The 12752-nt window shown below is 53.3% G+C and overlaps 4 protein-coding genes across 4 annotated transcripts; 2 read left to right on the top strand and 2 right to left on the bottom strand.

Moving 5' to 3' along the window:
- Positions 1–733: 733 nt before the first annotated feature.
- GLOTRDRAFT_35946 (uncharacterized protein) lies at positions 734–3614 on the top strand (the record flags this gene model as incomplete). The annotated part of the gene is made up of 12 exons (XM_007864683.1): positions 734–1060; positions 1116–1241; positions 1293–1524; positions 1584–1789; positions 1852–2046; positions 2138–2293; positions 2355–2633; positions 2704–2874; positions 2935–3114; positions 3185–3286; positions 3337–3468; positions 3522–3614. 12 exons carry the CDS (start codon positions 734–736, stop codon positions 3612–3614), a joined length of 2199 nt encoding a protein of 732 aa, XP_007862874.1.
- A 95-nt stretch (positions 3615–3709) lies between these two features.
- Positions 3710–4656, bottom strand: GLOTRDRAFT_126994 (Snf7-domain-containing protein; the record flags this gene model as incomplete). The annotated part of the gene is made up of 5 exons (XM_007865468.1): positions 3710–3895; positions 3945–4160; positions 4214–4369; positions 4428–4592; positions 4645–4656. 5 exons carry the CDS (start codon positions 4654–4656, stop codon positions 3710–3712), a joined length of 735 nt encoding a protein of 244 aa, XP_007863659.1.
- An 86-nt stretch (positions 4657–4742) lies between these two features.
- On the top strand, positions 4743–5789 carry GLOTRDRAFT_57525 (uncharacterized protein; the record flags this gene model as incomplete). The annotated part of the gene is made up of 4 exons (XM_007864876.1): positions 4743–5114; positions 5180–5516; positions 5565–5633; positions 5685–5789. Coding segments are annotated over exons 1-4 (819 nt in total), but the record flags the coding sequence as incomplete, so codon positions are not given.
- Positions 5763–11643, bottom strand: GLOTRDRAFT_72957 (uncharacterized protein; the record flags this gene model as incomplete). Its single annotated transcript, XM_007865467.1, has 15 exons — positions 5763–6197; positions 6251–6352; positions 6404–6525; positions 6581–7112; positions 7168–8329; positions 8380–8467; positions 8527–8954; positions 9005–9810; positions 9862–9915; positions 9974–10657; positions 10709–10903; positions 10954–10975; positions 11025–11262; positions 11315–11444; positions 11506–11643. The coding sequence occupies 15 exons, from the start codon at positions 11641–11643 to the stop codon at positions 5991–5993; spliced, it is 4908 nt and encodes a 1635-aa protein (XP_007863658.1). The 3' UTR covers positions 5763–5990.
- Between the last annotated feature and the right edge of the window lie 1109 nt (positions 11644–12752).

The raw sequence follows: 12752 nt of genomic DNA, 5'->3' as shown, positions 1-12752 counted from the left end.
GACCCTCTTCCTTCAGCCATTCCTCGTCAAGCCCAAATGCGTGGAAACCATAGGACGAATCTTGGGCAGAACGTAAGGGCAATTCATTCGGGAGATCTTGTAGGTATAGTCGCAGGAGTTCTATGTCTTTAGCATGCCGTTTGTCTGTCATGGTTGACCGGCTTTCAGCAAGAATATGCACTTGCGGATTTTCGGTCTGCTCCCACTTGACAACACGCACGTGGCGGCTAGTATGATCATGTTTCATATGCCACAGGCGTTTACAGGAATGTGTACTAGTATCTACGCTGACGCAGGGTATGAGAAGTACAATAGGTGGACCCACAAGAGAGGGTTATGTCCGGATGTAGGCTAGGTACCGAATGGGTCAAATTAACTGAAATTAACATGGTCAAAACCGGGACCATCACTTTAGCATGTAATTAACGCTAATTTACAACTGCTAATTAGCAAGTGTAATTTTCACCTCCCAAATTTACGGAACCCTACTGGGTGCCGTACTAGATCTGCGGGGCAACTGCGGGGCAATAAGCTGCTTGTGGCGGTGCAGTGCACGCTAGCACTCGTTACGTAATCGGCAGATCTCGATACAGCGACGCTGCCACTCGGCCTGCCAGGCTAATAGGCCTACCACAGTGGTCCATTCTACTTTCCAGTGATCTCAGGCCGCTCTCGTATTTGGGCTGTGGCCCTGCAGCCATAAACCAAAGACGTCGCGCTCGACTTGCCAGTGATGGTGCAAGCTTCCCTAGCGTCGCTGTCCACCCTTCCTGAGATTCTCTCTGCATTGTCTTCGCTCGAGTCGGAAGAAAGCGATGTCTCCAACTCTCTGACAGAGCTGCTGCAAGCCAGGGACCCTATCATCTCAGCCTTGGCCCGCATCGAATCCCTCCTCCCTCAACTAGACCAACTCCATCAAGATGCAATGCAGTTAGCTCACAAAGTCGCGTCGACGGCCAAGACCGCTGACCGTGTTGGTGGGCGAGTCAGGGCGCTGGACGAAGAGATGCGCCGCATACGGCTCGCGTCCGACCGCGTGGGGCAGGTGCTTGAATTAAAGGTAGACACACGCACCGCCCATGTATGTCCAGTCTATAATAACAATTCAACACCAGTCGTCCATTGCAGAAATGCAGTCCTCCATCGAAAGCCAAGACTGGGAGTCCGCCGCGCGCCACTGCGCCCGCGCCATGGCCCTCCCCCCAAAAGTCCTCACAGGCCGCTTCGCAGAGACAGCCGTAGTCGGTAAATATCCCGCCCTGCCCAGATTAATATTGCTCATGCCTGCATAGCCCACCTCCGAGAACCCGCTGCCCCCCGCGCAGAGCCTGCAGCTCGCCAAGGAGCGCCTGCTCGCGATCTTCCGCGAGCGCTTCGACGAGGCCGCGAAGACGCGCGACGCCGCTGCCACCACGCGCTACTTCAAGCTCTTCCCGACGATCGGCTGCGAGAAGGAGGGGCTCGAGGCGTACGCGTCCTTTGTCGTCGGGCTCGTAAGAGTCCGCGCGCCCCCGTCCGTGAAAAGTGCGTCGCATACTACTCCCTCGCTGCCTTGGCTAGGCTGACTGTCTGCGATCGTGCAGCGTCGTCGCCGCTGTACTATGTCACCGCGCTGACCGCGCTGTTCGAGAACATCGCGCTGATCGTCGACCAGCACCAGCCCGTCGTGGACAAGTACTACGGCTCCGGCAAAATGTCGACGGTGGTCGACCGCTTGCTAAAAGAGTGTCTCCGCGTCGTACAAGGTCTCATAGAAGGCTGGGAGGAAGACCGCTCCATGAAGCGCAAGGTCAGTACGGCGCATACATTCCTCTATACGTTCCGGCTTATCCATCACCTGTACCGTGTTAGCTCTCGGAGACGTCCAATGCAGTCTTCCACACGCTCCAGGCCACCTCGCCCGTCATGCGGAGGCAGCCGTCTAATATGAGCGCAGCAGAGGACGAGGGCCCCGATCCGCGCGAGGTGGACAAGGTGCTCACCGAAGCCGCCGGAATGGCCGGGCGGTGGAGTCTGCTGAAAAAGTTCCTTATCGAGCGGTTACAGGTGCGGTTTATACGTACGCGCCGTCCTCTGTCAGGGATGGTGCTAGATTAGGACTTTGTAGGACGAGCCCGATGAGGACGGCGATGATGAGCGAGAACAGAACGGGGAGAAGGGGCCCGGTACCGCCTCTTCGCCGGAAATCGTGCAAACGACAGAAATGCTCGCGTGTGGAAAGGCGTTCGAAGACATGCTAATGACCTACTACGTCCCCCTCGAAATCTGGTACACCCGCACAGTCATCGACAAAGTAACTTCCCTTCCCTCCCGCGTGCTCGCTCACTCACTAACAACAACACCCCGCCCCTCAGGCCCACCGGCTCTCAACCCAAGACGCCGGCTCCTCGCCCGCGACGACGACGACGCCCGACGACGTCTTCTACATCCTCAAGCTCGTGCTGCAGCGCCTGCTGTCGTGCGGGAGCCTCCCGGCCGTGCGCCGCGTCGCGGAGCTGCTGCGCGACGTGATGGACCGCGACTACGCGGGCGTGATCAAGCGCAAGCTGGACGACGTGTACCGCACGGGCGGGAGCGCGGGCTTGAACGCGAGGGGGGAGAAGGCGGAGAGGGAGCAGCGGCAGGCGTTTATTGTAAGTGCCTTTTGCTTCGCTGGCGGATGGAGGGGGGTTCATGCGGGATGCTGTTTGCCGGATTTCGTAGATCCTCTTGAACGACCTGGACGTGTCGTCGCATCATATGGAGCGCTTGATCAAGGACCTCCAGTTCTCCAACGCCGTCTCCCAGGGCTTCCTGGACCAAGAGGTCCAGGACGTCGTCGGCTGCCTCACGTCCTTCTCCATCCTCTCTTCCAAATACAAATCGACTCTGCGGGTACGTTCGAGCGCTATCAGGATCACGACAGTGACTTCACCTGAAGCGACGTCTTGACAGGCAGGGATCGAGCAGCTGTTCAACCAACTCATGCGCCCCAAAATGCGCACGTTCCTCCCGGATATATACAAGGACGTCTCGTACGTGCTCGACGAAGAGAGTTACAACCAGGCGGAGTACCAGGACGTCGTCCGCAAGCGGTTCGTCAAGTCCTGGGAAGCGCTTGTGGAGGGGTACATGGTGAGTGTCTCCGTCTTATGAAGACCCGCAAATCTCATGTCGCAAATTTCATGTCGTTGAATTATCACAGGGCACGTTCACTGATAATAATTATCAATTGTTCTTTGGTTTGGCGCTCGATGTCCTAGTCAGGCCTTGGGAGAAACTGATCATGACCATGAAGTTCACGGAAGTGAGTGAGTTCGTTCCGAGTGCCCTGAAGTCATGCTTAACATGCCCCAGCTGGGAGCTATCCGCTTTGACCGTGATTTACGCGCCGTGGTTGGCTATCTCACTTCTCAAACGGCTTTCGGCGACGCGAGAGAGAAGTTCTTGCGCCTGCAGCAGATGTCCACGCTGTTGAACTTGGACGCGGTGAGTCAGCTCTTCGTCTCCTAGATAAAGTGCTTGCTGAACCTGGATCTCAGGACGAAAATGTGGATGAATTCTACAGTGGATCGGGTATAACATGGAAACTCAGCCTTCAGGAGGCGCGTGCTGTCGTCGCTTTGCGTGTCTAATGGTATTCAATATATAATACATTACTATATTCACGAGACAAGGATATATCGGACAGCTACTACCGGATGGACAGTCCACTGCTGCGTGCCTGCGATCAGCCTCTACGTAAGGCGTCCAACCTAGCTTGTAGGGCATCTTCGTCTGAGAGACCTCCGCCTGCGTCACCACCCGTCTTAGCGCCGCCAGCAGCGGTATTTGATCCTCCTCCGTCTCCTAGAGCTACAGGTTGTCGCTCGGCAATTGATGACTGCGTCGCCAGGCTGGTTGGTGCATCCGTGAGCTGGAGAAGTGTCAGCCATGACACTACCGCGAATGCTTGCCAGACGCACCTGGTGAGACAAAGACACGCCGATCTCGTCCAGGACCTCCTTGAGGATCTTATCGCCCTCTTCCTCCTCATCCTCGAGGTCGTCCTCCATGACATCGTCTACCGCATCCGACATCATCTCCTCCTTCATGTCCATCATCGAGCTCTCCTTCTCGAACTCGTTCATTATCCGTTGGATTGCCGGTAGGTTGAGACCGCGGTTCATGGATGCCATTGCCTACAACCCAAGGATCAGTGCCAAAGCCCCCGGAGCATGTATGGAGCACCTACCCGTGTCGCTCCTCGCATCGCCTCCGCCATCTGTTGATTACTCCGCAATGTCTGTATCCGCAGTCCGACAGCCTGCAACTGCGTTCGCATCTGGTAGAACTTCTGGACGTAGCGCCGCGTCCGGACGAGGTCCTTGGCCATCACCTTGCACGCGTTCTACCCAGGCTGACTGGTCAGTATCCGGGCGCACATACCTGAGAAAGACATTCTTCACCATTTGTCCCGCCTTTGCGCTCTTCTTGATATCCATGACGAGCTTCTTCTCCTGCTGCTCGAGCTTGCTGCGTTCGCGATCGAGCTCCCGCTGCGCCTTCGCCAGAGCGCGCTGGTGCTGGCGAAGGCGCTCTGCGGGGGTGACTGTCCGCCCGAACAGCGTTTCCTGGAGAGACTTGAATTACTGTCGAATGCTATAAGAGGCTGAACGTACTCACTATAATGTTCATGGTGGTCGAGGTGTTATGATCGCATGGGACCGATGCAGTGGTACCTGGAAACTGTGGGGAGCGCCACCAGCCACACTCGCGGCTCTACTCATTACTGCCACAACGCTCTGCGACACGAGTTGGGTTGAACACGCTTCGACGGACGCTACTATGGATTTACAAGAGATAGGGGCACATTGCTCAGTGCAGTCGTGCAAAGAGCTCGACTTTTTGCCCATAAAATGCGGGTGTGGTCGGGTCTTCTGTAGACACCATATCTCGGCGGACTCTCATGAGTGCCCTAACATCACTCGTACTTCCGTACCTCTGGAATCAACCTCCGATGAAAAGCTACAGCGTTGTGCCTTTGTGTCCTGCAACAAGCCTAGTCTGGAAGCTTATACCTCGACCGATTCTACCAATTCGTCTCAGAGGTTACGTGCCCTTTGTCCGCGATGCCAGCAGTCCTTCTGTGCTGCGTGAGTGAAGGACCTGCCTATGGGTCTTTACACACTACCTTCTGGTGATCTCACTGTGCGAGTAGCCATCGATACCCCGAGGCGCACGCTTGCACAGCAGAGGAACCATCTGCATCCCAGCAACCCAAGAATGCGGCTGCGGTAGCTCTCCTACAAAAGCACTTCCCTGGGCAGGGCTCCCAGAAGCCTCCGGCACCTACTGCCCGGCCACAATCCGCTCCAAAAACTAAAGATCCGAAGAAACTAGCGCAGTTACAGAAGGTGCAGCTTATGAAGATGCGCCATAGCGCCATCCCCGGCGATCAGAGGGACAAGACTGCATCCGTTCCCATAGACCAGCGGCTCCATGTCCGGGTGTCTCTGGACGGTGGGGGACAAGAGAAACTGTTCTGGTTCCGCAAGGTATCCCTATGACGCTTTTCTGATTGTTTCACCCTAATCTTTGTGCAGTCGATCGGGACGGGGAAAGCGCTGGATTCCATCGCAAGTCACTTTGCCATGTCTTCATCAGATGCCAAGGTAAGCCTGAGGACTTCCGACTCTCCCTACCGTATCCTCAATACACTCCAGCCTTTAAGGTTATACAAGGGCTCACTAGACTCGGACGAGCGGATTCTGCTGGCAACAGACCGAGACTTGGCTGTGCAGGTCGAAGACGGCTCTCATTTGGTACTACATGCGACATGATTCATCACAGGCATGAAATGTTATTTTGGCCTTGGAGGCGACCGGAAGGGGTATATCGTGCTCTATAGGTTCGAAAAGAAGATAACATCGATAATAGTGCAGAATACGAAAACGTGCTGTACGAGAGCTGCTAAGTAAATATTACAACCAATCCTTATATGCAATCAGACCGACATGATGCAGAGAAGATTATGCTACCAGAGCTGCTAATCTTCGGAGATGTGATACATTGAGATATGCGGGCACGTACGTCTCCAGTCCGGAGACTTCGCGCGGTAGTGGCAGTTCGTAGGGGCCAACTTCTTCCGTCTCTGGAGAAAGGAGGAGGTGGTCGTTACGGTCATTAGCGTTCACTCGGGATGCGACAACCCGGAGGATCTCGGGCGATATAGGGTTCTGGAAAGGGAGTGTTAGTTATAACAGATACAACATCAAACCGATATACCCACCTCGTAATCAGCGACGTAGTAGTTCGTGCACATGCGCTGAATCTGCATGGGACTAAGCATCCAGCAAACATCATAGATGATCTCGATATCAGCCGGTGTAGACTGGCAATAGTACTTAGTAAAGGGCAGGAATACACGGAGCAAGTAACCAACCTTCTTCAATTGAAGCAGTTTCGTTGCTTGCATCAAGTGCTCCAATTGCAAGGTACCCTCGGGCATATCATGCGACTTGCACCACTCCTCGATTCGCGTGATATTGTACTGGATCTGCATAGCTAAAGAAACAAAACCTGTCAGGCATCTGTCAAGAGACCTGCACTATCAACATACCGCGTTTCCAGGACGAGAAGTTCCTCCTCATCAGAAGGTCATTGAAGCTCGTCACGCCGATAAGTTTCAGAAGCTCTGTGATAACTTGCTGGATCACCGATTCCTCCATGTAGTAGCTCTTCAGACTCTTCCAGACCTTGTTGAGGAGGTTGAGGATGTCGTCCATGTTATATGCCGGTTGGCTGTTCGAATTGAGCAAACGGTTGAACAGGCGTCCGCCACCATCACTGGTTGTGAAGCCAGGTAATGACTGACTCTCAATCAGGGCCGGGATGACCATCTTCGACAGACGTTTCTTCGTCTCCTGCATCCACGTATGGTAGATGTTGTACTCGAGACTGTCAAGATCGTGCTTGACAACCGACACCAAGCGCTCATAGTCGCCCCAATCGAACGGACGGACAGCGTTCTCGTCGCCTGGTCCGATGCCTTGCAGCATATCACTCTCAGCCACGCAGATGAAAGACAGCATCTCATGAACGTTTGATAGCCAGAAGATACCAGGAATAATCGCATCTTCTCCGCTGAAAGACTACAAAGAGCGACCCATCCATGAGCTGAAAGCTTAGAAGGTCTACATCACTCACCATGACGTGTGCCTGGATAGTTTGCATGACATTGGCTAGGAATCTCTCGCTCTCAGGAATCAGCCCGTATCTCCACATCTCATTGGTCACCAAGCTGATGAGATTAGCGGGGAAGAGGATCTCTTTCATGGCTGCAGGATTCGTGAGACTCGGCGCGGGGATCTTCAGACCCCGGATGAGGCCGTCCAATACATCCTCATCTAAGCGCTTGGCATCTTGCAATAGCCTGATCTTCTCGTCGGCGGGGTCATCGTATATACTCGACAGACTCGTGGGTGGCCTGAATCTGGGAAGACCGTCTTCGCCGTTGTATGCCACAGACACAGCACGCGGCTCCGTCGCATGATTACGCTTGGCCATCATCATGACCTCGTCTGCGGAAGCACGGTTATCTGCAGGTGTGATGTTGTAGACACCGGCAGAGCTATGACGACGTTGATGCCGATTTGTAGGGGCATAACCGTTAGCAGCGTTGTTTCCGTTCGCCGCTGTTCCATTAGGCTCGCCGACCCGCAATGAGGGTGCAAAAGTAGGTGATGATGGCGGCTCCATGCGACTGTTCTTCGTCAATGCGTTCAGAGCATTGGCACGGTTGAGTTGCTCGCGAAGACTACTAACTTCATTCTTGAGCGTGGTGATAACAGAGCTGTCTTCCGTTGTTCTGGAAGGCATGGATTCGATCATCTTCTGCTGACTCTCAAGCTGAGCAGCTTGCTTGATCAAATCATCGGTAAGCTTCTGGATAATTTCCTCCTTCTCGACGGCTTTGGCTATGGCTTCCTCGAGCCGCTTCTCGACCTCTTCCTTGGCCCGAAGTAACTCATCTCGTTTAGACAATTCGGCCTGAGTAGCGAGGACTTCAGCCTGGAACTGCTTCGCACGGGAGTCGGCATCTTCATGTCTGGAGATCCAATGCTGGAGTTGTTGCTCGATTTCTGACAGCTTCGCCTGCAGCTGCCGCTTCTCCTCCGTCCGCGACTGAAGGGACTGCGTGAGTTCGACCACCTTGTTCTCCAGCTTGTATGATATCTCCTTGTATTTGGATGCTGACCGAGCCTCCTGCCTGAGTAACTTAAGCTGCTTGCGGGCAAGTCGCCGGCGGAGACATGACTGCAGGTAGACGACGTGCTTGACGTCTGATCGGAACGAGCGACGGACCAGACTGGCATGACTATCAGTACTTCATCCTTAGCAGAGTACGGGACGACATACATGCCACGGAAGAGTCTTTGCAACATTATTGCACCCAACTCTTTCCGGTTATTACCGAAAGCCTTGCGAGCCTGAGCACCGCGAATGTCTGATGTTTCATTAGGAACTCAGGGCTTGGGACGAGATACACCTATGATTGAAACTTACGGCTCTGGATTCGCACAACAGCCTGCCGCGTGCTGAGGAATTTCTGCCTCTGCACGAATCGGCGGACAGCCTTCTGCAGACGGATGGCCGAAACCTCGCGTCTGATATTGTTGACAAGGTTCTTTGCCATGATGACTCGCCACCATGTCTGGATCTTGATGGCTGCCTTGCGCATTGCTTGGTAGCGCTTGACCGCCATACGGCGACGCATGTTCTTCTGCACCACAGTGACCAGACCGTTCAAGCGGTTCGAGCGTAATGTCTCCAAGGCTGCCAACATACCGGCACGAAAGAAGATCTTGGTCTTACCGAACTGGTATTTCTCCGGGTCCGCGATTGTCTTCTCGAGAATCTCTGTCGTAAGAGGTTTAAGTTCCATTTTCTGGATGGCAGGGCCCCATTGCGACGAAGCAACCAGCATGTAGTACCTGGACTGAGATCAGCAAGATTTCTCGATGCCACTCAAGGCGATACGCACCGCTCGACGAACTCCTCGTACGTCCATCTGGTAGGGTAGCCCGCGCAACTGATACGGATAGTTTCCAGAACACCGCAAGCCCGAAGTTGACCCAGAACTTGCTGAGGCACGAATTCCCACGCCTTCTTGGCTTCGTTAGGCTTTATGCAGCGTATGTAGTGTACTTCTGTTATACTCAGAGTATCCATTAAACTCGAGAGCGAAGACTTGAAAATAGAACCCAGTGTGGGCTTTTTGATGGCTGCTCCGGGTCGCCTGGGGCCGCTACTGGAGCCGGAGCCACCTTGAACGATCGACGACCGACCAGGATCAGGAATGAGGGACGAGCGGCGGGAGCCTCCGCTACCTGAATCTGATGGAGCAGGCGAGCCAGGGTTGGGGGTTTCGGGGGGCTTCGTGGAATTGAGAGCAGCGTCGAGGACCTCCTTCAAGAAAGGATTCTTGGTTGTCGCGAGCAGAGACATGTGCTCGTCCGGTACAGTGTCTCGGTTCTTTTCCAAGAACCCTTCCACCTCGTAAGTCACGTCCAAGGCGTAGTGAGCAATTGTGAAGGCGGTATTGCCGAAACGAGGTTTCTTGAAAACCTTCTTGTACTCCGGTTTCGACAGCTGAGAGTTCAACTTCGTCAAGAAGGAAGCGTCGGTACCAGACGGCAGGCGGGACTCTTCATCAAGGAGGGCCAAGACACCGAGCTTCCCTTCAATCACATCGATACACAGCTGGTTATCCTGGAAGTCGATGAATGTCCAGTTAATTTCTTCCCGAACATATTCATCTTGCTCAAGTTTGAACACGTGCGCGTAGAACTGGAGACCCGTAAATAAACATCAAGAGGAGGTGAGTAAGCTATCCCGCACCTCCTGCTGCAGTTTCTCGTTGGCATAGTTGATACTGAACTGCTCGAACGAGTTCTGTGGGAGGATTGAAGTTACTGCGTGCGCATTTAGGTTGAAAGGAGGGGACGCCTACCTTTTGGAAATGTTCGAAGCCGTAAATATCCAAGACGCCGATGAACATCTCCGCCCTGTTTGCGGCCTCGCCGTTTTCACCCGCCAGTGACTCGTTGATGATAGCAACGAGCCATTCGAACAAGCAAGCGTATACAAACTTCGCAACCGAGTCTCGCACCACGGTCGCTTGAGCGGCATTGAGGGACGTCACGATCTTTTCAGACCGCGTCGTGATCTGCTTCTTGATAGTCCATTTCTTGAACTCTGGCAAGTCCACACCCAAGAATCTAGTCGCCAGCAGCAGTGCAGAGTCATTTTCGTCCAACTGAGCGTCGTTCCGCATCTGCGTGATTTTCACGTTCCCGAGGTGGAGCAGAGCAGCCAGGAGCCTGAAGACTGCCCATTGCTTGTCAATGCTGATTCCTACAGTCGAAAGCGCTTGTTGGGTGGCCCTGAACTCCTCTGCGTCGTCTACTCCAGGAATGGTAGCTGCAACAGGACCGCCCTGCTTCATATAGAAGAACTTGGAGACGTCGGTATCCAAACCCATGTCTTTTCGTTCTTTCACTGGCACACCTGCGCATAATTGGTAGAAGATGTGATAGTTCCGCTCGGTAAGCGGTTGGTAGACAAGCCGAGAACGCTCGAGCAGGTACGTCCGTATTCTCGCCCCGACAATTTGCTGTTGTCCGTCGAAGAGGATCTTTCGAAAGATGTCAGACAGATCGACAGTAGTAATAGAGGCTACACTTACCTGAATATATTTACCAAACCGAGATGAGTTATCATTACGGGTGGTCTTGGCGTTACCGAAAGCTTCGAGAATGGGGTTGGTAGCGAGAATCTGTCGTTCCACCTCGCTCGCTTCATCCAGTGACAGTTTGGTCTTCGCTTTGGCAGGCGAATCCGGAGGGTTCACAGAGGCAAGGTACCTCATGATGAGTTTGGCCTGGCAACACTGTTAGTTTTTCGTCATTCTGAAGGAAATCCCATGCTGACGGATTCAGTCTTTCCAGCACCACTGCAGCCAGGTGAGTTTAGCATAGTACCAGGCAAACATGCCAACTAACCTTTCACCGGAAACAATGATGGTCTGCCCCATTCCGTCCCTCCGCATTGCGGTATACGCATCTTCCGCGATTGCAAAAAGATGAGGCTCTAGCTCTCCTCTCCGACGCCCACTGTATGCTTGGATGATCTCGGGTCCATAAAGAGTGACGCGTTGGAAAGGATTGACTGCAATGAGAACGATTCCACTGTAGGTGTATATACTGTGTTGGGCGTATCGGTTGCGGATGGTGTGGAGCACTGCAAATCAAAGCTGAACAACCCGCAATAGTGTGAAGACTACAATACGGACCGGAAGGTTCGTTCAAGTGGGATAGGGTGGCCAAATCGTCTGCAGTCTCCAGTAGTGGCGGATTCCGCAGTGGCGGTAAGCTTTCGTGGCCATTCCTGATGTCCTTGACAGTGGTGTCGATAGTGATTTCCTACGAAAGCAGCCCCGTGTCACGAATAACTCCATAGCGTGTTGCGTAAAATCAAACATACCTTGCCGCGTTCATCTACGAAGACCAGCTTGATCTTGTCGTCGTTTCTCGTGACAGAAGTGACCTCAGCGGAGATCCATGCCTGCTCTTTGTCTACGAACCAGACCCTGGTTCCCTTGCTGTAGACGTTTTCCGCCATGGCCAGCAGAGCACGGTCGTGAAGGGGCGCGTCTTGATCCTCGTCTGGGCTGTTCAATGAACAGGAGCCGAAGCCACGTGGGTATCCGGATTTGGGTCTGTACACGTGGCTAATGACCAGAATAGACCAAACGCTTTATCGTGACTTCATCCGAGAGACACCGAGCATAACTTGGACGGTCAGCAGGCTATTGGAGTGGAACATGCTCTCTTTCTCAAATGCACATTCTCTCCATTCTGTCTGGGATATATTCCAAAGTTCTGTGCCGTCGGTCTCTCGCACGTATCTTGTCAACTTTTCTGTGCTGCGTAGCTATCGTGGTTAATCCGGTAGCGAAATTCGGGGGCCAGTATGTTTTCCTAATCTTAGCCCTGAAGGAACTCTTCTTCTCGGTACAAGAGGATCTTGCACAGCAGCTTGAAGCTACCGTTCTGAACGTTGCAGGTGCCTTGTTCGGGATTGGGGCCTCTACGTTAGCAAAATTCATCGCCTCGACGTTCGACAGACACTCAGTTTTCACTCGGGCCGTACCAGCGATATTCTTAACTGGAATAACATTTATAGGTTCGTTAAAGGCTGGAGTATGGGACCAGAATTCACCAATGTCGCGTTATAGCTGGATTCCTTAAAAGTAGACTCCCTCGCCTGCTACTGTCAACTCGTATTGCATGCTTTGTTTCAATATGGATATTGACTTCCGACGCGAACCTTGCAGACGTGAGTATTCGATGATTATATCTCGGATGTACTAATGAGCATTCAGAATGTCGACTTGGACGCGATAAATTTTCTATGGATCACCCTCGCTGCCGCTCTCATTTGCCTGTTCTCGAGTATGGTATTACTCCATTGGACATCTACGCATTTCGGAGAGGAAGTTAGCGCCGCTTTTAGCTCGGTACGGGCTTGTCTGTCTATGAGTCTGGACAAGGCTTTCTCGGATTACCCCGCCAAGGATACCAATACCACGGGAATACGCCAAACGCACCGCGAGCTGTTGAAACGCTGTATAATGCTCAACGCTGCGTATTCCGAAGCAGCCTTCGAATTTCGTATAGGACGGCTCAGCGGTAAGTTTCTAGTGTGTAGATTACAATACGGTGTTGACC

This window comes from Gloeophyllum trabeum (assembly GCF_000344685.1).
Source record: "Gloeophyllum trabeum ATCC 11539 unplaced genomic scaffold GLOTRscaffold_00003, whole genome shotgun sequence".
Classification (NCBI taxonomy): domain Eukaryota; kingdom Fungi; phylum Basidiomycota; class Agaricomycetes; order Gloeophyllales; family Gloeophyllaceae; genus Gloeophyllum; species Gloeophyllum trabeum.
The sequence above is the reverse complement of the archived record's forward strand: the minus strand, read 5'-3'. Positions and strand labels throughout refer to the sequence as shown.